The 26937-nt window shown below is 33.4% G+C and overlaps 1 protein-coding gene across 8 annotated transcripts in view; it reads right to left on the reverse strand.

Annotated features, from left to right (window-relative positions):
- clip1a (CAP-GLY domain containing linker protein 1a) overlaps nt 1-26937 on the reverse strand; it is a 79187-nt gene that overhangs the window by 13034 nt on the left and 39216 nt on the right. For 7 of the 8 annotated variants that reach the window (XM_039771930.1, XM_039771926.1, XM_039771928.1 and 4 more), the window contains 9 exons: nt 25168-25225; nt 24703-24859; nt 23842-24007; nt 22072-22278; nt 15152-17806; nt 13101-13229; nt 7089-7195; nt 2062-2182; nt 482-534 (listed from right to left, as the gene is read on the reverse strand). In XM_039771930.1, the coding sequence (XP_039627864.1) occupies nt 482-534; nt 2062-2182; nt 7089-7195; nt 13101-13229; nt 15152-17806; nt 22072-22278; nt 23842-24007; nt 24703-24859; nt 25168-25225 (3653 nt within the window). The remainder of the gene's footprint in view (nt 1-481; nt 535-2061; nt 2183-7088; nt 7196-13100; nt 13230-15151; nt 17807-22071; nt 22279-23841; nt 24008-24702; nt 24860-25167; nt 25226-26937) is intronic. The other variant, XM_039771929.1, reaches the window with a different exon arrangement.

A 26937-nucleotide genomic window follows, 5' to 3' on the forward strand; every position in this document is an offset into this window, starting at 1 on the left:
AAGATGGAAAAAAATTAAGGACTCAAAATAGTAAGGAAATCCATTCCCTCCAAAATTTTTCCCTCAGAACAATATATCAATTTAGAGCTGCGTAATCTAAACATTTTCATACATTTTAACTACTGCACATTTACCAGCACATTATAATAAACCTTAAAAATACTTAGAAGGCTAAAATCTCTCCTATCACATAGTTTTAAAAATATATACTTTTTTATTAGGTTATCAATGAAAAAGAAATGTTTAATATGAAAACATTTTAGTTACAATGTAAATTACATTTGACACTACATTTAATAATTCAAACTTTCTATTTGTGATGAGCACCAATCATTCACAAATATATAACCCTTTTTTCAGTATGCACATTTAACTTTCACAAGTAAAACATTGCATAAATGGTAAGCTTTGTTAATTTAAAAGGGAAGAGGTACACAAGTAGTTAGATAAGTGATCTCAGGTATCCTTTGTATTCACTTACCTTTTTTTCATTTCCAGCAGTTGGTTATTAAGAGCTGATCTTTCTTCTTCAAGCTAAAAAAAAATAAAAAAAATATATGTGACTATTTTATTATGTCGCTTTTATGGCTGTATCTCTCTATTATATAAAAAAAATCCTGGGATGAGACAAGACTTTTTTCAAGAGATTTTTTCAAGTTCCGCAAGACAAGACTTTGGCCATTAGAATTTTAACCTCTCATTCGTGTGAATGCTTTTGACAGACAGTTCCTGCTCTCTCAGCTCTTATAAATTGTTTTTAAAATGTTTTTCTCACTTTAAGTTCATAATCAAAGAAGACGTATTATGTCCAAATCTTATTGAAGAATTTCATTACGAAGGAAAAAATGAGTACACAGGCAATCCTAGCACAGAGAAACAATGAAATCAAATTAATTTACGCACAAAATGTCGATCGGTTAGACGGCAAATTGGTTAAATGTGTATCAATAGACTATGCTGAAACAGTTGGTGGCGATCGTGTGGAAGGTGAAAACATTAACTTACAATATCTCAGCGAATATCTACAACTTGTTAAGACTGTTCAGTCTTCCTCCGCACGAATTACTGTAGAAAGAAGTATGTATCCAAGAAAGGTAATGTAGTACATCTTCCATGAATAACATTAGATAACAAAGGAGATCTTGATATACCATTCGTATTAAAACGTTAACAGTTTCCCGTTAGAATAGCTTTTGCAAAGACAATTAACAAAGCTCAAAGGCATAAGATTCAAAAAAGTCATTTTATTTAATAGAGAGAAAGAAACTAAATTCAATCACGGGCAGTTATACGTTGCGTCGTCACTATAAAAGCCCTAACAGAATCAAAATTCAATGCGATATTGATGAAAATTTAATTCAAAAAAAGTTTAAAAAGTATTTGCGTGTTAATTTCAAAGCCAAACAGAACGAAATTGTATTACGCAATGAATAACTCTAAAGCAACATGAAACATAATTTACTTTCAAATTATTATGTTTTACTATTTTTTTAATGTGGTTAATCATTTGTTGTAATGTAAAATAGTTAGATTTATTATGCATATGTAACAATTTCGATGAAAATAACACATCCCCATACACGAGCGGCAGAACCCCAAAGAGGCTAGTGTGAAGCTCAGGCTCGAGAGTTGGTGAGCGAAGTGAGCAGGGGCCAAAGTGCCCTAGTGGATAATAAAGTAAACATGAAACAACTAAACTTTACATGTATCTATCTATATATATAATGTTCTAATGACTTAAAGTTATGGCAAAGTCCTGTTGGAGCTGCTAACAGCTTTGGCAGACCACAAAGAAAAAAAAAGTTAAAATATTGATAACTCCAGAAGTATTCTGTTTTGTCCAGCTTTCTTATAGGTTACATATGCTCCCTCTCCTCATTAAAGTAGTTAATTGAGAGTTGACTGAAGCAGCAAACTGAAACCTAATACTAAAACAGAGTAAATTAATTCACATAGGCTAAACATCTATACACCACTACATTGTCTTCAAGAATATGTTAATTCCCACCCATCCCCAGTATAATCAAAGGATACTGTTTAGCAGATACTGAAGGAACACACCTTCTGATGGCTACTGACTTCATCCTGATTCCTGCCCAGTTCTTCTGTCAGTTTCATATTCTCTTCTTGTAGAGCATCTAGATGCTGGGACTTCTGAGACACATCCTGCTTCAGCTCTTCACTGCAAAGACAAAGAAGGCTTTGTTACTACATTATCTAGTAATGCAAAGACAAGGAGTGTGATAATACGTAGACTTCATCCATCCTTCCAGGGCAAGATAACCACTATTGTAACTGAACCAAACTGATACCAAACTATGTAAGGTTTTCTATCAAGAACACCAAAGGGATACACTAGCAAGTCTTTAAATGAAGGTAAGTAAAAATTATTTAATGTTTAATGTGCATGATATGTTGTACTGTCTATGTGGTGTCTGCACGTTCTTAGTTTTTCTCCCACATTTGCAAAGACATGCATACATGTTGGGATAACTGGTGAATTGTAAATGAGCCCCATGAGAGTGGCATGGTGTGTGCATATGCATGTGTGAGTGATCCCATCAATGTATTAAAGGCCTGCCCAGAGCAGGTTCCTGCAACAAGCTCCAGACCCAGCAAACCTGAAATGCACGGAGTACGTGTGAAAAGTTATGTTTAATTATTTACGCATAATGCCATTTAAAAAAAGAAATTTACTGAAGGATCATTCTGATTCACACTAGAGGTGAGTCCAGAGATAACAAAACAAAACAAAAAAAAAAAAAAAAAACACTCCCTTGCTATCTTTTCTTCCAGTCAATAATGTAGACTGGTGATGAGATAAATACATCAGGCATTGTTTCATGTCATGTGTAAGGTCTGCTTTCAAACATATAAATGTCACAAAAAATTTGAAAACCACTGCCAAGGATGTGCATCCCAACACTGCAGAACTAAACCCATCTGCGAGTATCATTTTCAGTTATACAATTCCCTGTGCAATGCCTCTAGAAAAGTTCTACAATGGTTCAGTTAACAAGACAATGTATCCATTTTAAGGCAGGGCATCCTCTCTCATCCATGAACCAGATCTCAATCAAATCAAGCATCTGTCATAATTTTCCACACTTATGAAAGCCAAAGTGGTTTTTTTAACTCTTATCTTTTCAAGCTGCTTATTAACCTGAGTGTTTCCTTTCTCAGTACAATTTTCAAAAAATGTTGACCCTATCAAGTGAACAATTAAAACACACACGTCCCAAACAAACATAAAAGACAAGATTCCTGCTGTGATTCAAAATAAAAGGACAATTAATTTGTATGCAGAAAAGACTTGCCCTTTAAAATATTTTTGTTAGATTAGAATTGAGCAGATGCAAGTCTAATCACTTTTATTTTCAAATTATTTAATATCTCCACTACTTTATCCAGGTCATGTGACACTGGAAAATAAGATGACCCTTTTCTAACACACACTGGTGTACTCACACTGCCTAAACTGGAAAAATTATTTATAAAACGTCATGACTTCAAACAAAGCAGGCATGTATGTAATTCACTAGTAAACCTAAAAAGAATAAAAATCTTGAATAATCCTATCATTAAAGAAATTACACAAAATATACTCTGTAAATGAGTCAACAGCAGGTCAACTATTAGAAAAATCTGGCTAACAGTACAATAATACTGTGAGAAGCCTGAACAGCAACACTACAAATATCTGTTTGGATGCTGCATTAAGGCATGTCATGCTAAGAAACAGCATGTCCACTGCAAATAAAGCAAGGCAGGTGATAACAAAATTTATGTTATGGGAATGATTTTCATTTTCAGGATATGGAAATTTTGTCAAGATAAAATGCACAATGTTAACAAGTGAAACACTCAAAGCAACAAAATTCTTTCTACAATTAATAGAAAATTAATGTGTATTTATGACAAGTTATTTTGTTTCTTTAGACCGGCCAGGTAGCAAAGCTAGTAATATTATAAGTCAATGCTTTGCTGTATGTAGAAACATGTAAACCGTTGTTTAATATATGTAAATGGTTTTGTAAGGTATTGTCCACAAAATAAAATAGAACCTTTTGCTCTTTTGTGTATTTATTTATTTATTTTGTTTCCTAAAGCCATTTTAGAAAGTTTTAAGTCACAGTATATAATTAGTACACCACTAAATCAATAAATTAAGGAAGGCTTTAAAGATATACAAGACAACAAATGCTACTTTAATCTGTAGCATAAAAATAGAAATTGTTTCTTATGAGGCAAAATATGAATGTTTAAGAATACTACCAGATACACCATGTTAAAATAGTTTTCACAGCTGAATGTGCAAATTAAAGTGAATACAGAATAACCAAATGTCTTCCTGTTAGCCATTAAATAATAAGCAGTATAATAAACCGCACCATATACACTGCACATAGCTGTGTAAGCTCCAAAGCGGATTGAAATAAAAATTGCACTGAGCACTGCAGACAAAATGTCAGAAATCATCTGGGTTCAGGAAAGCTGAAGCTCAGTCTGTCAATTTTATTGCAAAATTGGAAAAGGCATGATTGAAAGGTTTTCAATGAATAATATTAATAACAATGGCAGACAGAGGTGTTTAGCAGGGCAGAGGAGGCAGGTATTTTTAGCAAATGTCATTCAAGCAAGAAATGGTCTAACACTTTCAATGTCTTGCGAAAGAAATTCTGCTTAACTACATACAGCAAACAATCTGAAGCTTTTTTAGCCAAACAATCTACTGTATATCACTACTCTTTAGTGAGTAAAAAAAAAAAAATCTTTAAGAACAAGATGAAAGAATCTGTGCACTGCTTGTAGAATGATGGAGGATCAGGCTATTTTAGTGTTAATGTTCTGTTTGCAGCTTTCTGATCTGAAAAGTCAATAAAATTACATTTTAAAAGTCAGCACCATCCAGGAATATTTAAATTCAACCAATGGAGTGTTAATTTATCACTTTCGCAAATGGACAAATAAAGGGAAACCCATGAAGAATTTAACATTTTATATATGACACAAATACTTTCTCAAATCCACTAAATCCAGTTTAGAGTTGCAGGAGGCTGGGTCTATCCCAGCAGTACTAGACACAAAGCAGGGAGCAGTCCTAGAGAGGTACTAGCCCACTACAGGTTACACACAACCACAATAATGCAGAGACAATTAAAAGTTTATCAACCCACCCTTCATGCACCTTTTTGGGGGTTGAGGGGTAACATATTTTTACAAAGGAAGAACATGCAAACTCCAAGATCAGGTGGGAGATTTATAAAAAAAAAAACACAGGATGGTGAAACCTTGAATAATAGCAATAACCACTGTGCCCCATACAACCGGTTTTAAATGTAATTAAACCTTATTTTAAACTGTATTTTTCTACAAAGACGACAATCCCAGCTATAAGATGACCATTAACTAACTAGTCTATATAACTTGAAATGATCATAAACATACGTAAAATATTACTGTTTATCAGTCTTAGTTCCACCTTTCACTATACAGCCAAAAACCATCACAATCTTTTAAGCACATTCGCTCTTTCTACCAAGTTCAATGTGTATGTTATTAATTCAGCTCCCTGTTTAAACGATGTTTGTTTGTAAGATGGCCCAACTTTGACGTAACATATTGAACATTAAAACTTAATGAGAAATTAATATTTATAAAGATGAGAGATTGTGTTTTAAAAGTTAAAAAGAACATAAAAAGAATCTGCATGGTGATGCGAATTTGAAGAAGCCAAACCTCTGGAGAGGCTTGTCCCCAGGGTTTCATATCTAACTTTAGTAGAGAAATGAATCAAGCAATACCAAAAATGTGCAGAGACAGCAGAAACAGGGTTGCTAGTCCATAGTGAAATACTGGAATATGAAAAAACAGGAATAAGAAAACTGCTTAAATTAAATAGCAACTGAATAAGAAACTGTGCAGCTTTTTGACATTTATATACAATTTCACTTTTCTACAATTTTTTATCTTCCTCTTTATATGAACAACTAATATTTTTGTTACAATCTAAAAAGCATTCAATTTATAAAATCGTATTTAATACACAGACACACACACACACACAAAATACATTTTTACATTATTATTTCCTGGTTTAATTTAAACACATCATTTGTACATAAAAATCTTGAAAGAAATGATCAGAAATAACTATTTCAAACTTAAAATTACAAAAATTATATATTTTTCAAGTTCTATGATTGACAGAACATCATTATGTTTTCATTTCATTTTTGGTATGACAGCACATAAAATACAGTTCCCTTTCTGTGCTCCTTATAAAAATTACCATCAATATGAGCCTCATATTGCACATTGAAAAACATGTCAAACCTTAAGTAACACAGTTTCATATCTTCTCATTATGACCTGAAAACCACTAAACTTGTTTACCACTGATAAAATGTTAATTTTTATATTTTTTTTAAATGCATATAAAATGCGTTTTTATTATATTGTTAAATTTACCTGATGAATTTTATGTATCTTCCTTTGAAACATTACACATTAAGAGTAATAGCAAGAAAGGTCCTTAAAGGAAACTATTAATTTTGCTTTTACAAAGTTTAAAGCTTTCTTCTTTATATACAGCAAAATTAGGTGCACAGACAAACAAAACTAAAATTTAGTGTGCTTTTTTCTTTTTAAAATTTTACTTTCCATAAATCAATAAACCATGTTTAAGGTCTTCTCCGTTATTAATTTGTTTCTTTCCAGAACCTAAATACAACACACAAAAATAACTCTTATGTAAACAGGAAAAAAATGTTACTGTATTAACTGTTGTCATAACATCATTGCAGTGTGTATTTTATGGTATGGATTTTGTGTATAGAATGCATTAAGAGGCTAGTAGAGCTTCTGTTTACACATACAAGGTAAAAGCTATCTGAAACATCAATAATCAAGGCTGTTTTATTAATTACCTTTAGAAAAAGTTAATTAAGTACAACATGAGAAAACTGACAGTAGTGTTTGTCTGATGACACTCTGTAAAAACTGTACTCCGGTGTGAAAAAAAGATGAAAAAAAGACATCTATACACTGTACAGGCTAACATTCCTGATAATAAGTAAACAACATACATTTCTTTACAGAGGGTGCCTAATCTCTTGTTCTCAGAACTGAGATGGTCTTTTGACTGGTTCAGCTCATCTTCAAATTTTAGGTTCTGTTGCTTTAACATTTCAATCTGAAAAAGAATCAGAGAAGACATCTTTATAAGAGAGAGCAAGTAACCATAATCTTTACAATTGCAACACAAGGAAAACTGCTTTCTAAATGACAGTTGGTCATTATTATACATCTTTGACAAACAGTACAAGTAAAATTAAATTTTGCTAACAAATGCAGTTTAGATTTATTTACGTTTAATAAATCTTCAAAGTAAACCACAACCACCTAAAACATTTTCTTAGTTCAAATATTTGCCCACACCAAAATAATATACTGGTACTCCTCTCTTAAGGATGGACACCAAAACAGCATAATACAACATGCCAGTAGATAAACCTCACAATGTTATTCAGATGAGCATGCAACAGCAGCCTATAAAGAACACAGCAGAAAGAAGCCAGTTGCTTTGTTCACATATTACAGCATGTCAAAAGCTGAGCTACATTTTTGATATTGCCATTAATAAATGATTAGCCCTGTGTGAGGCAACAAAATGAATGTTATTGCCTTCATGCACAAATGAATTATTTTAAAATCTGTATGAATATTTAATCCCCGCCGCTCTTATTATAAAAGTTTTATGGCAAACTTACGTAATGCCCATCACTTATCTAAAAATGTAACACAGAGCAATTGTATGCTTTTCAAATAAAAAGGCTCCTAAATTAAATTAGTGCATTATTTTTAGTTTTATGTTTGTAATTACAGCATTAAGAAAGTAATCAAGGCACAGAATCTAATCAAAATAGAAATGTAATTTTAAGTTCTTTAAGATAAAAAACACACAAGAAAAATAAAATCTACAGACAAGTAGATGTATAGAAGTTAAGGTATCAACTTACTGTACAGGAATAAATTAAGTAACCAAGAAAGAAACATCTAAAATAAACCAAATAAAAGCAACTGCAGTCAACAAAGAGTGATACTCTAAAGTCTCTAAAGTGTGTGAATATGTTACAATGAAGTACCTATAATATACTGCATTACTAAAACAAATTGGCTAGCAGTTTCATGTTTTACCATAGAATATTAAGAAAATACCTTAAAATTTGTAACATACAAGCTGGAATATCTGCGTTGTAAAGCTGCAATGTCCATTTCTAAAATGCAGAGCTTTACCTCCTAAAGCAAATGTATCAATAATGCAAGCAGATCCCCTGATGTACATGCACTGCTGACTGTATGTTAAGTGCTCAGTTATGCCTTCATTCCTCACATGAGTACACAAGCTCCTTGGTAGAGTGTTACGTAACTTTTTTTTCATTCCCAGATGATGCTAGTCAAGACTTCTTATGTTAGCTGCCAGTGAATCCAGACCTATGCTTCAGAGCCAATCAACTGACAGAGTGAAGAAAATCACTGTCTGCTTCATTTCACAGTGTTATCTACAGTATAGTACAGATCATATCAATCATAACTGCCATAGAAGCAACTTTGCAATTTTGATAATACAGTAAATTAGAATAGTCATCTCAATTAAGCAGTTAATAATATAATCTTTAAAATACAGTTACATTTTGAATGTGTGTGCGTGGGATATTTTCCTTTACTTCATATACACATGCAGTAAGAGGACTGTAATGAAAGTGTGCATATGTTGAGAATTTTAAGTGAAAACAAAGACCAACTTTACATTTAAAAACCATATCAATTTCATTAGTGCTTAATTTTAAAATATGTCTAAAAAATTATATCTGACAGAGAGTATATAAAGGTTTACTTGGCTAAATGCAGACTAAACAGAAACAGACACAAGACATACTGTTTGCATATTTTAAAGTAATTTAATTAAATAAATAATACAAAACAGATCACTTTCAGCTCCTAGTCAATCTCAGACATCACTCTCTCTCTCTGAAAAATTCTCTTCCCACCAGCCTAACAAACTTCTCTTATGCACAGTCATATTAATGAAGTGCTAAAAATGAAATTTTATAAATATACATCTCACTTTCAAATCTGCTTAATCCAGTTGAGGGTTGCACACAGTCAGAGAGGAGCTTGGCATCACTGGAGCAGGACAGGAAATAACTATGAAGGATGGCCAAGGCCATTACCCGGCTGGGACACTGGCTGGGTGTAAGGACCAACCAAGTGAGGACGTTTGGGGCATTATATTCTCCTGGACACTAGAGGGTAGCCCCCCGGTTTGCTATGGCACCACAGATCTCCACAGGGCATGCCAGGAGTTGGAGTTTGGAGCAGCCCTGTTGGATTCCATGAGCACCGCCAGGGGGTGCTGCAGGAAAAGCTAGCCCTTTGTGGCACCGCTTATGCCACACCCGGAAGAAGGTCAAGGAACACCTGGACCACTTCTGGATGCGCTATAAAAGGAGCTGCCTCACTCCAGTTGAGGAGCCAGAGTCGGGAGATGGAGGATAAAGCTTGCGAGGAGGAGTGGAAGCGAAGAGAAAGAAAGAGAGGAAGAAAAGAGGACTGTGTTGGATTGTACTGTGTTTGTGCTTGTGAACTGTGCTGTACTGGTTGGAAATGGGAGAAGTTGTTTCCCCCACTATAAATTTATGTGTGTTGTGTGACAGGATTGGGCTCTGTGTCTGTTGTATAAGCAGTTTAGGGAGCTGTACACCCCCTGGTGGTCCACATAACCCTGTATAAGGCACCAATCAAAGATTCTTATACATACACCTATGTGAGGACAATTTATAATCACTTACAATATAAAAAATCTTTGGGATGTGGAGGGAAAACAGGAGTACTCCCATTGGAGGGAGAAAGTACATAATCCACACGGATACCAGCTACAAAATTTTAAACCAGGATGCAAAATTTATGAAGGTGAAGCATTAACCATTGCCATGCAGGCCACCCAAGAAAAACAATATTAGCAAAACAAACTAATTCATAAATTGTAATAAAATATGTAAAAAGTTAAAAAAAAAAAAAAAGTTAACAATTGTATCATACCAAGAATATAATACAGTTAAGAATAAACATTAAGCAGCACAGAAATGTAGACCTTCAGTGTCTACATTGGATATAATTTATGAACATAATTCACATAATATGATAAGAGTTTATACATATGGACTAAGCCAAGTTTTGTTACTAAATACAAAAAAAGTGCAAACTCTACTATAATGCATTATGTGTCTTCAAATGTTCATTTTCAGTGAAGGCTCAGGTTAAGTCCCACTAGAAAGTGAATTCTAAATCTTTTACAACTATATTCTGAACTTAAAGTAACAATTGTAATAACCCTTGACAAAAAGACAAAAGAATCAACTGTAGACAATACACGTAAAGTAAATGTACCTAGGCACTACTTAACAGATTAGAAAAGGAAACCATGTGAACAATGCACTCTCACTAGCATTTCTAATTTTTCTCTGGCATTAGCTTCCAGTACAAAGAGGTGGGTTACCAGACTTGCAACCTCTTCAAGCTTAATTATGAAGACTAGAATGAACAGTATGGTGATCACATTCACCTGTATGTTTTGACAGTCTAGGAGTACTGTGATTTAAGAAAACAGTAGGATGAACGAAGACTGAAGCCCATAGGATCCTCCTCCCTCTGCTTGAGGGAATGAGCTATTATGGTGATAAAATGTCAATACTCTTACTAAAAACATTTGCTTGGACTTGTGTCTAAAGCATGCATTTCCAAATGCCGCTATGTTTAAGAGTTCAAGATATCCAGGTATATAGAAATTTTATAGAATATCTTGCAAAATGTTATGATGAAGCATTATATACCTTCTCAAAGAGAGCATCACTAGCAGTAGGTTTGCCTTTTCACCAAATAATATGTACTGCCTCTTTAAAGTCAAACTGTCAAACTTGTCCTTGTGGCTGAAAGCAGGGAAACATGTCAATGGAAACTGTCAATCATAATACAAGCAATACACAACATGTAAATCTCTAAAACTAGGTTTTCAGGCACATAACTACTACTTTCAGTCTCTTCAGAAAAGACAGTTCAGTTTCAAACAACATTTCCACCCTTGTAAGTCAGGCAAAAACCCAAGTAAAATTTGGACAAAATTTCCTCCTCTAGACTTCTAATTATCCACACTTGTCAATAATGAAAGACTTCTCACAGAACAGGTGCAACTGAAATAGCAAAGCAATACACACAGAATGCATGCTGGGAGTGTAAATATCTAATATATTCAAAGAATAAGCAATGTGAATAAAATTTTAAATGACCTACACTTTCTACTGCATCCTCAAGAATCTAGCAAAATAACCAAGCAATTTTAGCAACTCCGGCTCATCACTTATTTTGTTACAAGTACAGCTGCAGTGGATATTTTTTCTTCATGAATCTCATTTACCCATCCATAAGTTTAAAATTACACAAAAAAAAAAAAAGTATAAAACCAGCATCATTCTCACAGCTGAATAGAAAAGCACAGTTCACTTATATAGCGATAGACAGGCAAATTCCATATGCCAGAGAGAGACAAGACAGCGGCAGAACACATGAGGCTGCTCCTTTGCTGCAAGGGACTGCCAATATGGTTCACATTAACTATGTTGTGGTGAAACAAACATATACCACGTCTAGCCACTTTCAAAAAGCAGGACAACCCAAAATATTAATACATGTTATATAGATGATACAAGTGTTGTACTGAATCACATAAATGGCCATGTATTCTGATAACTGTCTGAATGTTTCACTGTTTAGAGAAACTATAGAAAGTAATATTTTAAGATTAGCAGTAAACTGACTGTGTCTTCTAACCAACAGGTTTATATTTTAGAATGAATTTAGAACACCTTTAATCACTACACAAATTTTCACACACACAATGTGTGTTTGTTATGTGGATGATACTCAGATCTCTGGTCATGTTTTCAATTATTTCACCCAGAAGATGAAGGTAAATAATGTACATGAGTGGGTAAAGAACTGAGCCATGTGAAACACCATGCCTAAGTCGCCAAAAGTGACAAATCAGTAACATTAAAACTGTGCCACAGATGGAACCTCAAGGTGCAAATATAATTCAAGATATTGAGACAAGAGGAATAGTGGTATCAAAAGCCATTAAAAGATCTGGCAGTGTAAGAAATGAAAAAATACATTTATCAGGTGTTAGAATTAAATCATTCACAGCCTTCACCAAGTCTCAGAGTTATACTTGGTCCTAGAACCTATCTGTTGAAACAGGTTGTGTTTGTTCACGTGACAAACTGACACAAGTGACAAAATGCAGTTAGTCAAAATCTTTTTTTTTTTTTTTTTTTTTAAAACAGGTCGAGGGATATCATGCCAAATACCTGAGACACAAAAGATAATGTCTGTAATGTGAGAGCACAGAAAAGCCATGCATCCCTTGACTGATGTGGTAGGCATGTGTTTAGCAAATTAGTGCAAGCATTAACTTTACTGACAAGCTCTCACAAAGGAAATTGTTCACACAAATGAATTTGTGTTCACTTTTTAAGCTTCAAAATGGGACAAGAGTTATGCGCTTCTAAATAAAAAGAAGTTTAAGCGTCTATCAAATGTTTTGCAAGTGCTTCGGGGTAATCAAAGTTGCAGACTGTGTAAAGTAAGCAATCCATGATATAAATAAAGAAACACATTAAAAAAGAACATTATCATCAAGGGACACTAGTTGGTCAAGAGAAGGTAAATGTCTGTCAGGTTAGTACTGCATATTTAGGAAATCATGGGGGTTGAGACATTCTCATGTTACAGATATCTAAGTCATTATACATTCACGTTTAAGAGCCTTGGATAGTGCAGTTAACTCATTAAATAAAACAGTTTGTGGTATGAAATGTAAAGATTGACAAGACAAATTGAGAAATGACATTTGAAAATACCAGGTCTAGTTTGTTATCAAGAATACTTACATTGTGATATTTACAGCTCATGCACAAAGTATGAATTTGTTATAAAATAACTATTAATAAATCTAACAGGACAAAATGACTACTCCTCACCTCTTGAATTAGCTTCTGATTTGTTTGTCTTGTCTCCTCTAGTAGAGATAAAGTCTCACTCTTCTCTTTTCTTAAGGAGTTCATTTCCTCATTTAGAGAATGTAAAGATTCTTCTGTGGTATGAGCAGCCTGATTGAAAACAATGAATAGTTAAACATCTTCCAAACAACAAAACATAGGTTTAACATTAAAGTACTGTATACAATGGAATGCAAACCAATTCTTGGATTTTCCTTTAACATTCATTAATTTTGGTATTCTTCCTAGAGGAAACTGGGATTTAAATAATTGCCCACACATCATTATACATTAGATTGTTTTTTGGTTCAATTACATCTTAAATATGATTGTATAAACATTACAAGAGGAGTTTCATTACAAAATGCTATTCAACCATTTTAGCTATACTGAAAAAAGTAACCTCTCTGTTGTAAGCAAATTAACATTTAACATAAAATTACTGAAGATTAATTATTGCTATGAAATATTGAATTTTTCAAAAACTAACTAAAAAAGTAAAATTTGTGTAAATTTTTCCTTAACTCAAAATATCCATTGTAGGCTTTTTCTCAAAAAAGTACACATTTGCAAAATCAATTGAAGTAATAAAGTAATTAACAAAAATACATTTCAATAAGTTTGATAAGAAGAATAAGAATGGTATGCTTAAAACAAAAATATAACTATAAAGCAACAGACAAACAGATGGTACAGGCAACGATCAAAATCCCTTCATGAACACACAGCAGTTAACACCATTTAAATAAAAAACAATAAAAAAAAAACACAACACAACTCAGTGAAGCAGCTCCCCTACAAAAAGGATATGATGCGTATCATTGGTAATCATCGCTAATACCAAATTAAATAAATTTTAGGAACATCATAATATTAATGAAATCAGTAAAAGTACACTATTAAATGTATACATATAAAACACAGACAAAACCTTAGTATATAATACATACAATTCAACATTTACTATAAGCATATCATTAAACATTATTTAATTATGCAGTATGGACAACAGGCACAATCTCACACCATAAGTGTGATGCCAACAAATATGGAAGGCAAAAGACAAGTTCTAACAGAGTACAATAATTACCATAAAATAACTCAATTAAAGCAAACAAAACATTTGGAGAAAAGCCAACTAACACTGAAACTTAATACTGTCATGCTTAGAAGTTACTGATGGGCTGAAACTATATACTATATACACTATACAGAAAAATCTACATTATCCAGAAGGAAGTAGTGTTTATTGTATTCTGAAATTAATGCAAATGTTTTAACATGCTGCACAATATGTATACGGCATGTTTTTCTAAAATATGTTATCTTTATTGCATGGCACTCTCAATTAAGTCTTTCTACAGCAGTGATTCTAAAAATTGTAAAATGGTACTTTTTGCATTCTGCAATGAAACTCCTCAAATAGTTAATTGCAATACACTGATAAAACACCTTAAGACAAACAATCCCTACTCTTTAAAAACATCATAAAGCTATTTATTAATAAAGAATATCACATGGTATGTTTGCCCATTTGACATGCTTAATTGTCTCCTGATGAGAATTAAGCATGCTTCAGTAAATGCAAAGATGAAATTTGCAAAAGATGGAATGAATTAGCATAATTACGACTCTAATATATCTTTATACCCATTTCACTAAGTAAAATATGAACTTTAAAAATACTACATGTACACCACGTGATATAAAATCCACCTTGTACTGAAAATATTTTTACCCTCATGCAAAAAATATGGATCTAATTAATAAGGTTAGCAGATTCAGAACAATGATTAGAGCAATACATTTCAATATAAACTACAATTCATTATCCTTTTGATAGATTATGGAGGCAATTAGCCCATGGTGATTTAGGCAGTTCATACCATCCATCTGAACTAAACAAAAGTTTAAAATAAAAAAAAAAAAAAAACAACTGTTAGTAAAAAAAATAAATAAAAAAAAGTGCAACCCATGCAAAATGCAAAAGCAGCTTTGAATTAGTGGGGTGATTAGTGGTTGTCAAAAAATACCTTATTTTTTTCTGCTAAAGCAATTTTGTGAAGCTCCTCAAGCTCTGCTATTTTCACAGCTGCCTTGGCTTTTTCTTCATTTAGGAGGTCTGTTTCAGTAACAACTTTTTTCAACCTAGATGCAATTTCTTCCTTTTCTCTACCTAAAACAGCAACCTGCTCTAAGACGTCTTTATAGGATGCCTCCAACTTTGCTTTTTCATTAAGTAAGCTTTCCTTTTCAGTGAAAATTTCATTAAGACTAGTCTTTATTTTTTCAAAATTCTGGAGTGAATTTTCATGTACTGCATCTCTCATGGCTTGAAGGTTTTGCTGAGTTTCCAGGTCAGTAAGGAGTTTTGACCTTAAGGCTTGAAGATCAGTATTTTCAGCTGTTAGAATATTCAATTTGCTTTTCAGCTCCTCAACAGTACTGACCAAAACACTTTTTTCATATTTAAATGACAGCTTTTCATTTTCAGTGAAATTTAGGTTGGATTTCAATTCATTAATCTCATTCTGTAGCCCCTTCAAGCGGTCTTCAAAATCCGACTTCTCCAGAGTAGCAGTTACTAGGTCATCACAAGCAGCTTTATACATTTTCTCCACATTGGTTTTCTCTGCAAGTAGTTTCTGGTTTTCACACAACAGTTTCAATTTATTATCTTCAAGACTCTGGTTTTCCAGGCACAGTTGTTCACATTTAGTGCCACTGGCTTTCTGAGTCATATGCATTTCTTCTAAGGTCCTCAGAAGATCAGACTTGTCCTTGACTAGAGTCTGCATTTCATTCTTCAGCTCAGCTAACTTTGACTCAAGTGCACTCATTTCATTAACTAAGCTCTTTTTCTCATCGAGGTTTCTTTTTTGGTGGGATTCAAGTTCTTGCTTCTCTTGTAGCAAATCCTTTTTTTCAGAAAGCAAGTCTGTACACTGAATGGCAAGGCTATCTTTCTCATTATAGACTAACTGCAGTGACTTCTGCAGTTCAAGCACTTTAACTGCAAGCAAATCTTTTTCTGTGTTCAACGAATCTCTTTCAAGTACCCCCTCTCTACTATTGTGCATTAATGTGTTTTCTATTTCTTGATACTTTCCTTCAAGGGCAATTTTTTGTTTTGTCAAGTTTTCTTTTTCAAGATACTCCTTTTGAAGTTGAATTTTCAAATCATCTCTCTCTTGCAAGAGGCAATTGTATGTTTCTTTAACAGCTGCTTTGTCAGTCTCAAGATCTTCTAAAAGTAAAACAAGGCTGGCTTTGGCAGATACTAGTTGAACATTTTCTTCGTACAGTTTTTCAATTTTCTTCCTTTTGTCTTCAATATCTAACAAAAGTTTGGAATTTTCATCTGACAAGTTTGCTTTTTCAGTCAACTCTCTTTCATGTTTTTCTGTCAATACATTTTGCTCGTCCAAAATTGTTTTGATGTTGGTTTCAAGAACTTCTATCTTAGCTTCAAGTGTCTCTTTTTCCTTCTGTATTTCATCAAACCTTTTATTAAGGTTTGCACATTTCTGAGACAGAGACTCATTCTCTATTAGCAACATTTCCTTCTCTTGCTGGAACTTCTCTCGGGTTGCCACTGCCTGATCACGAAATTGGATTAGTTTTTTTAACGTGTCCTCCCTTTCATGCTTAAGCTCTTCATTCTCAGCAGAAAGCCATCTTTGAGTTGCCAGCAAGTCCTCCTTCTCCTGCAATAAATTCATTCGCTCAGAGTCCGTTATTTCCCTACTGGTCTTAATTTCTTCAAGGAGTTTAGCCAAACTTTCCTTTGATGCTTGCAATTCAATCTTTTCTCTGATTTCCTTTTCACAGTCTTTCCTGAGGCTGGCCAGTTGATTCTGGAGTTCTTCATTATCAGCTGTTAGACAAGCTCTTTCTGAACACATCCGTTGTTTCAATAAAGCAAGCTCTTCAAGGTCCTTCAGTAAAATTTCCTTTTCTGCCACTAAATTACCACTCTTCTCAACCAGGCTTGCATTTTCTTTTTCTAAATTCTGGTAATTTGACTGGAGCTCAAAATTACTTTTTTCTAGTAAACAATTTTTATTATTTAAAACAGTCTTCTGTTCCTCAAATGCCTCACGCTCTAAAGACAAAGTTTGTTGAATACGCTGGAGTTGGTCATACTTATCATCTCTCTCTTCAGAAACCACCTTAATCTGTTCTCTTAGTTTTATTTCATGTAACTCTAATTCCTCGTTTTGCTGTTTAAGTTTTTTAAGCGCTTCCTCGCTATCACTTTTACATTTTTTAAATTTCTCCATATGGTTTGTCAGCTCCAAATTCACAGTGTTAAGGGTCATCTTTTCCTCTGATGACTTTTCTGCCTCTTTTTTCACGTTATTTACTTCTTGCACTAAATACTCATTATCTAGTTTCAACTCTTTCTTCTCTTTTTCCAGTTTCTGACAAGATAGCCACACTTCCTGTTTTTCTTTTTCAAGCTTCTCTTTATCCTTCTGCAGATTTTCATTTACTGAAAGCAGACTTGCGTTCATGGTGGTAAATTCTGATTTTAGTTTTAATGTCTCTTCCATTAAAGAATCTATAACCAGTTTTAATTCATCTCTCTCATGTGTGAGGTTTAGTTTGTCAGAGTTTAAAACTCCTACTTTTTCATTTACTTGTTCAACTGCAGACCTGGCTGATGCCAGCTGCTCTGTTAGCAACTAAAATAGTAAAAAGTGGGAAAAGGTAGAATAAAAATGAAGTTAAGAAGACAAATGGAAATAGGGTTGGGTTATAGACATACAGTAATCAAAAAAAAACAAAAAACATTCAAACATGCTATGAAAATCTCAAGTAGTAATGTGTTCTGTTTCACTTAGTTCTGATTTGCAGGAAAACATTCAATGCTGGCTGAACATCAACAGATGAACAATTTAAAACACAAAAATAGCTGTACAAGACTAAACACACTTATTTTGTGCTTACATTATTTTTAATTATTCTCTTTCAGCAATTCCACCTATATCTTTTTGCTTTAGTATTACACTTCGTCACCCAAAAGAATAAACTAAGCCAAAACTGAGTTTCTTTTCACTTTTTTACATGAATTAAGAAATCATTTTTAGATTAATAAACATATTAAGTGGGAAGGTTTCTGTATTTTGTATTCACTTCATTGGAAATTATGCACAGCTAATGAAACTAATAATATTTATTATTACAATAATTATTGGTTTAAACTCATGAGTAGCAGTGCTGGAGTAGCTTTTACATATAATAAACAAATAAATAGCATTTCACAGCAAACCATTAGTTAAAGTAAGCATTATAAATTATTAAAGGAAGAGTTTTATTTATTGTAAAAACTAGTGTTAAATACTCACTCTTACACATTTTACCATTTCTAATTTTAGGCAGCTGGATAAAAGTGTAGTTGGCAAGGACTACTGAGAGGTACAGCAATATTAATTTTTGCGCTGCGAACCAGTTTGTGTTTGCATCTTTTAAGGCCAAAGATCTCTCAGGACCTTTTCCACTCTGTTCAATGTGGAACTACACTGTACCTTCTGTTTGTATATCATACCAGTGAAGCAAAAAATGACTATATCTTTCTACTTATTTTACACTTAATGATAGAATATTACTGCTATATGAAGACTACATAATAAAGTCTAAATAAGACAACCAGAAGAGTGGAAAACATATTTTTACCATTGTGGAAAACTTAAATTTCTTTTTCATTGTTTACCTAAAAAGGCGAGCACAAAACTACACCACCTCTTTTATTCAACACAAAAAACAGATACTATGCATAAAAGAAATTAACTGGGAACACAGACCCGAGTTTTTTTGTTTTGTTTTCCTTTTAAAAAAAGATGTTTGGTGCTTCAGATATGTTATATTCAAGGAAGGACCCAAAAATTCCTAGATTTGTTATGAAGAAAAAAAAATATATGGCATTTGCCTTTTAGTTACTGTCAACATACACCCCATGTAATCCAATCAACAACATTTTCCTCTAGTCATCTTTTGTTACCATGTCTAGGGCCTTCTATGATTTTTTTTCTGGATTTCTAACATGATGACAAATTATCCTTCCTTTAGTCTCAGGTTTACTATAAGGAACAGAAAAAAGTCACAGGGAGCAAAATCTGGCAGACATGGGAGGTATGAAGCAACAAGCACATTGTTTTTTGTCATAAAGACATTGTGTGCAGGTGTGCAGTCATAGTGCAGCATTGTATACAGGTGCATTGTCATGGTGCATAAGGCAGTTTTACGTGCTCTGGATGTTTCTTTACTTTAAGTTTTATATAGATGTCTCAGCAGTTCAGTGTAATGTCACTGATTAATAGTCTATTCATGGGGAACAAACTGTTCATTTACAACTGCGGCAATGCAGAAAAAAATGTATTCAGTGTTATCTTAATGTTCAATATTACCCAAATGCAATTTTTTTACAGCTTACAGAAATAAGAAAATCATCCTAGTCACATGCGCGACTGTAAAATAAATGTCAGAAATACATACTCCATCAACTCAGCAAGATATGCAGACTAATTAACAAGAATGAAGGCATACGATACCTAGTGGTGTAGTTGATACCTATACCCTACTCGTGTGCAATTGACAAATTCCTGGAATTTTTTGGTATCACTCAACCACCCCCCCATCGCATACACATATGTATAAAGATTCAAATACACCAATATACACAAGATTAAAATTGGAATACAGTATATTCTATAACAAAATGCAAGAAAAATGTGAATTTATAATGATGTTCCATCAACCGAATTAAAAATAGACCTTTAGGGAGTATAGAAATAAAAAGATTAACAATGATTGACTAAGAGCTGCATAACAAGTGTCTGGTATAGTGAAGAAAACTGTCAAGAGGTTTTTTTTTAATGTTTAACAAGTTAGCAAGAACTAAACAATGATGACTGATAATCTAGGATGTTGAATTTAACATGCTTGTCAGTCAATGGTGGAGTATTGAACATATTAAGAATACAGCACAGCTTGGTCCATTCAAAAACTCTGGAAGATACATTTTACATGTGTATTATATTGAAGCTTTACACAGAAATGTCATTAGAAGGAAACTGTACTTTTCTAGGTCATGTATTATAAATTAATTCTTAAACTAGAAGCCATTGGTATCAGATGTAACTGACAAAACTGTGTTTCAAGATAATCAGTCAATTCCACATCCAGTTAGGTTATCAGGTTATTTTCCCGGGTTAGGTAGGGGTCTATCTCTGAAGTGTTACTCTTTCTAATTTATATTATTCACAAATATTCTAAAATATTACCGTAAGCCAACAGCAACAATTGCAAGGAAAGACTTAGGAAATACTTGTCAATAGCAGTTTAAAGCAGACAAGTACAAAGAAACTAATGATAATTACAAGATGGGGGACACTTTCCAAGAAAATGCAACCACTCAAAAAGATATAGGGACTCAAGTTGACAAAACAGAAGTATCATCTAGGCAATGAGTTGAAATAAATAAAATGAAAGATCATAAATCACATACCTTCTTGTAGTATGCGACTACAAGGTACCTTTGAATAAAATTTGTGCTGATTGATGTTACTGAGAAACTATGTGATGTGTTCTCATATCATAAGGAAATAAAAAACCTATAACTATACCTGTCTGTGGAGGTTTGTCTAAATGACATCAGTGCCTGTAGCTGTATTTATTCAATTCTGATTAGAAACAATAAAACAGGAATATAAATTAGGTTATTCATTTTTGTAAGTATTTACCATCACAAATTTGGCTAGAACTGAAATAGCAACGTGGGCTTTATTTCATTGGCTTTCTGAATTTCTACACAGCAAACCAGAACTAAAGAAATTAAAAATATAATTAAAGTTGATAAATGTGAAATGAAAGCATGAAGAAGTGGCAGGACATAAAAATTTGAAGAGCAAATTAAAAATGACAGCAGCAGGGAAAGCAGATTAAGAGTGTGATTGTCATGGGCTCAGAGTCAAAGGTTTTTAAAATGGCAAGAGCTAGAATATGTTAGATTACACCCCATTTAATAAAAGGTGATGCCTTGAGATAATTTAAAATGAGTAAATATTTTACTTTAAGTCTAAAAATTCATTGACAAAAAAAAAAAAAAGATGAGAGAAAGACCTATGGGGACACATCTTCTCCATGGGTCTACAGGGTAATTTTAACTAAAAGACAAAGTGTTCATTTTTAAATGCGAGTGGTCTTGGTTGATTCAAAGCTGGATACAGAATGATATACACTTTTGTAGGGCTGAAAGCAAAAGTCAGATTGATTCAAATAAAACGCATCTTTGTTTGTTATGTTAAGTCTCTTGTGATGGTGTAGTCAAATAACACAATATACTTGTAATACAGCTGGATTGATGGAGTCTACAGATCCATTACAAGCCGAAGCACACATATGAAAGTTTAATTGGAATGACTGCATTAGAAAATTTGTTAAAAGAACAGGCCATTCAACCTAAAAAGCTCATCCATCCTATTCACCTACATTGTCCAAAATAACCTCAAGTCGAGATTTAAAAGACCCTGAAGTCCGACTCTCCACTTATTAATTTATTCCATGTTTCTGTGGTGTTCTGTGTGAAGAATAACTTTAATTTTTATGTGAAATCTGCCCTTAAGTAGTTCTCAGCTGTGTCCCCAATGTCTTCTTGCAGAATTTTTTTTAAAGTAACAACTGTATTAATTTTGTAGAAAAGCTCATTATTGATAAAATATAATTAATTTAAAACATATTATTTAGGCAATAGGACAGACTATCCCTGAAATATTCCTCCTTTTCAATACACAAAGCAGGGTTTAAATTAATAATCTGGATCAGGGCTTTAAGCATGCTTTAATTTTTGCAAAAATAAACAAAAATCATGGCACTGCACCATGGATTCACCTGGAAAACTTGCTAAAATAGTAACCAAAGGAAAAAAACATTTAACATGTATACTAGGTACCTCAGCTTGTTCCTTAAACTCCTTTAACTCGATTATCACTTTCTCCAATTCCTGGTTCTTGGCTTCCATGCTGATCAGGGCTGCGTCAGCCTGTAACAGTTTTTCCTTGAGTTCCTTTATTGTTTGATCATGAATGGCAGTCAATTCAGCAAGTGCCTTTGCATGTGAAGCCTGGATCTGGGACTGACTTTCCTGTCTTTGTTGCTCCTAGGTAACGGAAATAACAAAAAATGAAATTATTAAGTAAACTTTAAACTTAGAAATGAATATCTTCAAATTTATTATAAAATTTATTAAACTCATGTTTAAGTTATTTTACATTGAATTTAAATATTACTTGATTCTTTATTAAGAATGATCCAGTTTTACTGTATTTACAAAAGTTAATAAATTGCATTTGGTGTTTATTAACTAAGCACCGATTTTCTTTAAAATAAAAAAAAAAAAACTATACACAAACACATACATACAAAACACAAACAGAAAATCAACTTTAGCATTAGCCATACATAGTAAATTTAATTGTGCAGAAATTTTAAAATGTTCTCTTAGGATTTTGATTTTGAAATTGTGGATGGGTGAGCAGGCTCCAGAAATACCCAAGAGCTATTCTGCCACGAGTATTATGTTACTTTGGCAAAGTGGTCTAAGCAGAGAAGCCAGACAAAGAACAAATCAATACTTGATTCCCATAGTAGTAAAATAAATAGTTTAATTAGAGATTACAAATCCTTGCACATGTCAAGAATTGTCTTAAAAAAGTATATGGATGTTAAAGCATCATGGAGCAAAAAGCAAAAATTTATTTTTATTCTCATTCATTACCTATGTCTACATTTTGGACTCTTTTTGTAGAGAGAGGTGCCAAACTGTAAATTAACAACAAATCAATGATGACTCGCCTGTCATAGACTGAAGAGATGTACAAAACCTCCAATGGCAGCAATTCTGTTTGCTTTGCGCCCTCCCCAACCATAACTTTCTTCTGTGGGGGGAAAAACTAAAGTTTTAAATTTGTCAAAAAGTTTGATCTCTGGTTTTCAACGGATTTTGATGTTTTAGGGTCCCCTGATACAGAAAACATTGATATCTCAATGATGGGTGTGTGTCTGTCTTTGTGCCACAGTTTCTTGAGGACAGTCTAGAGCTAAAATGGCTAGAAGGAAAAATTTAAAACTCGTAACTTAAGCCTGTTATGAGAAGACAATGTGGTGATTAGTTTTTGAGCCAATTCATGCAAGAGAAAGAGACACTCAAGAGGAACCATCAGATACCGTAATTATGCAATTAATTATTAATTCTTCAGAATTCTTTTCATCAACTGTGATTGTAATGACCTATTTATTGATCAGAAAGATCAACGTTTTTATTTTAAAGGAGGAAAGGGATAAGGAGTATGTAAATACTCTGTTCCAGACTTCAGCAACTACCAAAAGTAGGTTGGGACTTGAAAAGGCCAATTTTTAAGGTAAGGCATTTAACTTGAAGGATGAAGTATTTAATGTAGCACTGGCAGAAGAATTTAAAATTTCATATAAGGATAGTGTGAAGTGTTGCAACTATGGGAGTGGAAGAAGTGATTTAAGTAGTCAGAAGCTATGACATTCATGAAAGTACACAGAACAGTAAAAGACTGAAGATGTTGTGGATGACACCATTCAGCAAGGAAGAGAAAGAATTTTTGATGCATTATTTTTTATTGCATTATTTTTCTCTCATTGGTTTGCTTTTAATTTAACCTGGATGTAAAAACAAAAAAAAAATTCTTACCATGTTTGTCAAGCTCTCCTGCAATGACTTCATCTCACTTTGATGTTTTTCTTCTGAATCTAACTGAATTTGGTCAACTTTTGAGGTCATCTGTTTTAGGTTTTCCTCCAAATTAGCAGCTTTTTCTTTTGTATCCAAAAGCTCAACATGCAACTCTTCCAACTTTCTAAAATTACAAAAACAATAGATATTTCTTTTACTGTACATTTAATGCAGACATACATTTCTGTATGGGATTTGAACTAAGGGAAAAATTACCCATTCAAAACCTGTTTCAGAATAATATCTATATGGACAATGGTAAATTAGCATTCACATAGCAAGCTTTACACAGAAATATTAATGTCCTTTAAACACATAATTGATATGTGTTTTTATTTGTTCACATATTATCAAGTATTAATGCTGAAGAGATGGTTGGAATATTATCTTAACTTTAACCCATTATACGAACAAGACTATTTAGATATTCATACTAAAAGAATTCAGCCAGAAGATATTAAATATTTTAAGGAAATGAACTAACTGCAAACTCTAAAGTTGTCAGTAAAAGTAAACAGACTAATTTAGAGGGCTAATTTGCATAAAGAGCAAGCTGACAACTGCTGCACACAACAAAAATGATTAGCCATTGCAAAACAGGACATACCATAGACTCCATACTGTACATTACTTGTTTCTGTGGTTTAGGCTAAATTTAGCTTGCTTTATTGCCCAATACGTTAGTGTGAATGAAAGTCACACGTAATGTATTATTGTTAAACACACAAACAGAAGACAGGTGATTTAGCATACTTTATCAAAGTACTCCAGAATGTTTGGGGGATAGTGTGTAATGCTGTATGGAGTACCACCATTTACCTTTCTTTCTGCATTAGCTTTTCATTCATGCTTGACAGCTGAGCAGAACTGTTGCCTGATGATTTTATCATTTCTGATATATCATTTTCTAGTTTAGCTTTATCATTCAAGAGCTGCATAGATCTTTCCTCAGTGGTCTTTACTTTTTGTTCCATCCCTAGAAAATATAGATATTACATTTACTTGTTACAATGGAAGGTGAATGACCATGACATTAACTGGACCCCCAAACCACCCACCCAAAGTCTGATAAAGGACAATGGATAGGTAAGAATTTAGGAAATTTTAAAAAATTAACAGAATTATTTGTAGGATTTTTTGAGAAATGTCTTTAATAATTTACTTTCTTGATTGCAATGAAACATATCAAAGTAATACATAATGTTTTTTAGAGATGCAAAGTTAAACTAGCACAATACTTTCTTTTAAAACAATGCCATCCTCTTGTTTTTTGATAATATTTACCTTGCATAGATAGATGTGTTTTCTCCAAATCTTTTGAAGCAGTATCCAGACTTTCTTTCTAAAACAAACATACATCAGTTTCCAAAATTGTATATTATCTTTAAATTCAAGGATCAGGATTTGGAACAGTTATGGGGGGTGAAACAGAACACTGACACTGATGCTCCAATAATTTTGAAAGTCCCTAAACCCTTTTGAAGGTAGTGATGCAGAGGGTGTTTTGAAAATAGTATAATGATAAAGATCTACACTCACTTCTGAGTGGTCTAAGGGCTTTTCACAACTGAACACCAGCAAAACCAAGGAGCTGGTGGAGGATTTTAAGAGGACCAGGCCCCTCATGGACCCCGTGATCATCAGAGGTAACTGTGTGCAGACCTATAAATATCTGGGAGTGCAGCTGGTTGATAAATTGGACTGGACTGCCAATACTGATGCTCTGTGCAAGAGAGGACAGAGCCGACTATACTTCCTTAGAAGACTGGCGTCCTTCAACATCTGCAATAAGATGCTGCAGATGTTCTATCAGACGGTTGTGGCGAATGCCCTCTTCTACGCGATGGTGTGCTGGGGAGGCAGCATAAAGAAGGATGCCTCACGCCTGGACAAACTGGTGAGGAAGGCAGGCTCTACTGTAGGCATGAAGCTGGATAGTTTGACATCCGTGGCAGAGCGACAGGCGCTGAGCAGGCTCCTGTCAATCATGGAGAATCCACTGCATCCACTGAATAGGATCATCTCCAGACAGAGGAGCATGGCATCAGCAACCGACTGCCGTCACTGCCCAGCTCCACTGACAGATCGTTCCTCCACCACACTATGTGGCTCTTCAGTTGTACCCAGGATGGGGGTAAACGTTAACATTATGCAAAGTTATTGTCCGTTTTTACCTGCATTTTTATCACTCTTTAATATTGTTTTTTATCAGTATGCTGCTATTAGTAAATATATCTTATTTGGAAAGACAATGCATAAAGTTCTATTAGAAATAAACAATGAAGTTAAAGGAATTATATACATTTGCTTTCCTGTGCAAGTTACTGTTGTATATTCCTCAAACATATATTATGTATACGATTTGTAAGATGTCTAAAAAGATGTTTGCCAAATAAAGACCAAGTAAAACAATTTAAAATGAAGAAACTGTACTTTTTGTGTATTTTATTTCCACATATGTTTGAAATAAATATCTGATTCAAAATACTAACAGTAGTAATGAAGTAACTAAATTATATATGGGAGTGTATTTATAAAAAAAAAAAAAATCTGTAGCTTTAAAACCAGCTGCATGGTTAGACTTGCATTACAATAAGGGCTGAAAGATTATGCTGTCTTTTCAGTGTGTGTATATGTTGAGGGGCGCTTGTCCTTCAATATTTTGCAAGGAAATGTGTAGGGGATATACATTATGTTCAGTGAGATTTCACACTTTCTTGAGGAAGTGAATATAAAGACATTATAAGCTTTTTTTTGCTTCATCTCAAAAGATGAGTTAAGTACACTATCACACACAAGTAATATCAACAAACAAATAGTGTGGCATTAGAACTGCATGTAGAAAGGAGAAAGCAAAATAACTTTTCACATATTAGATAACAAAAATTACTGTTGCACAACTCAAGTTGATCAAAACATCATCAGAAAGCCCGATTTCATTTAATAATTCCCAAGACCTGATATAAAGTTACATCTCAGAAGAGACAATTCAATTTCCTTTATGTTTCTACCAATTTTAAAATAACAAGATTGTAATAACACAGGTAACATGCC

This window comes from Polypterus senegalus, chromosome 12 (genome assembly GCF_016835505.1).
Source record: "Polypterus senegalus isolate Bchr_013 chromosome 12, ASM1683550v1, whole genome shotgun sequence".
NCBI lineage: Eukaryota > Metazoa > Chordata > Cladistia > Polypteriformes > Polypteridae > Polypterus > Polypterus senegalus.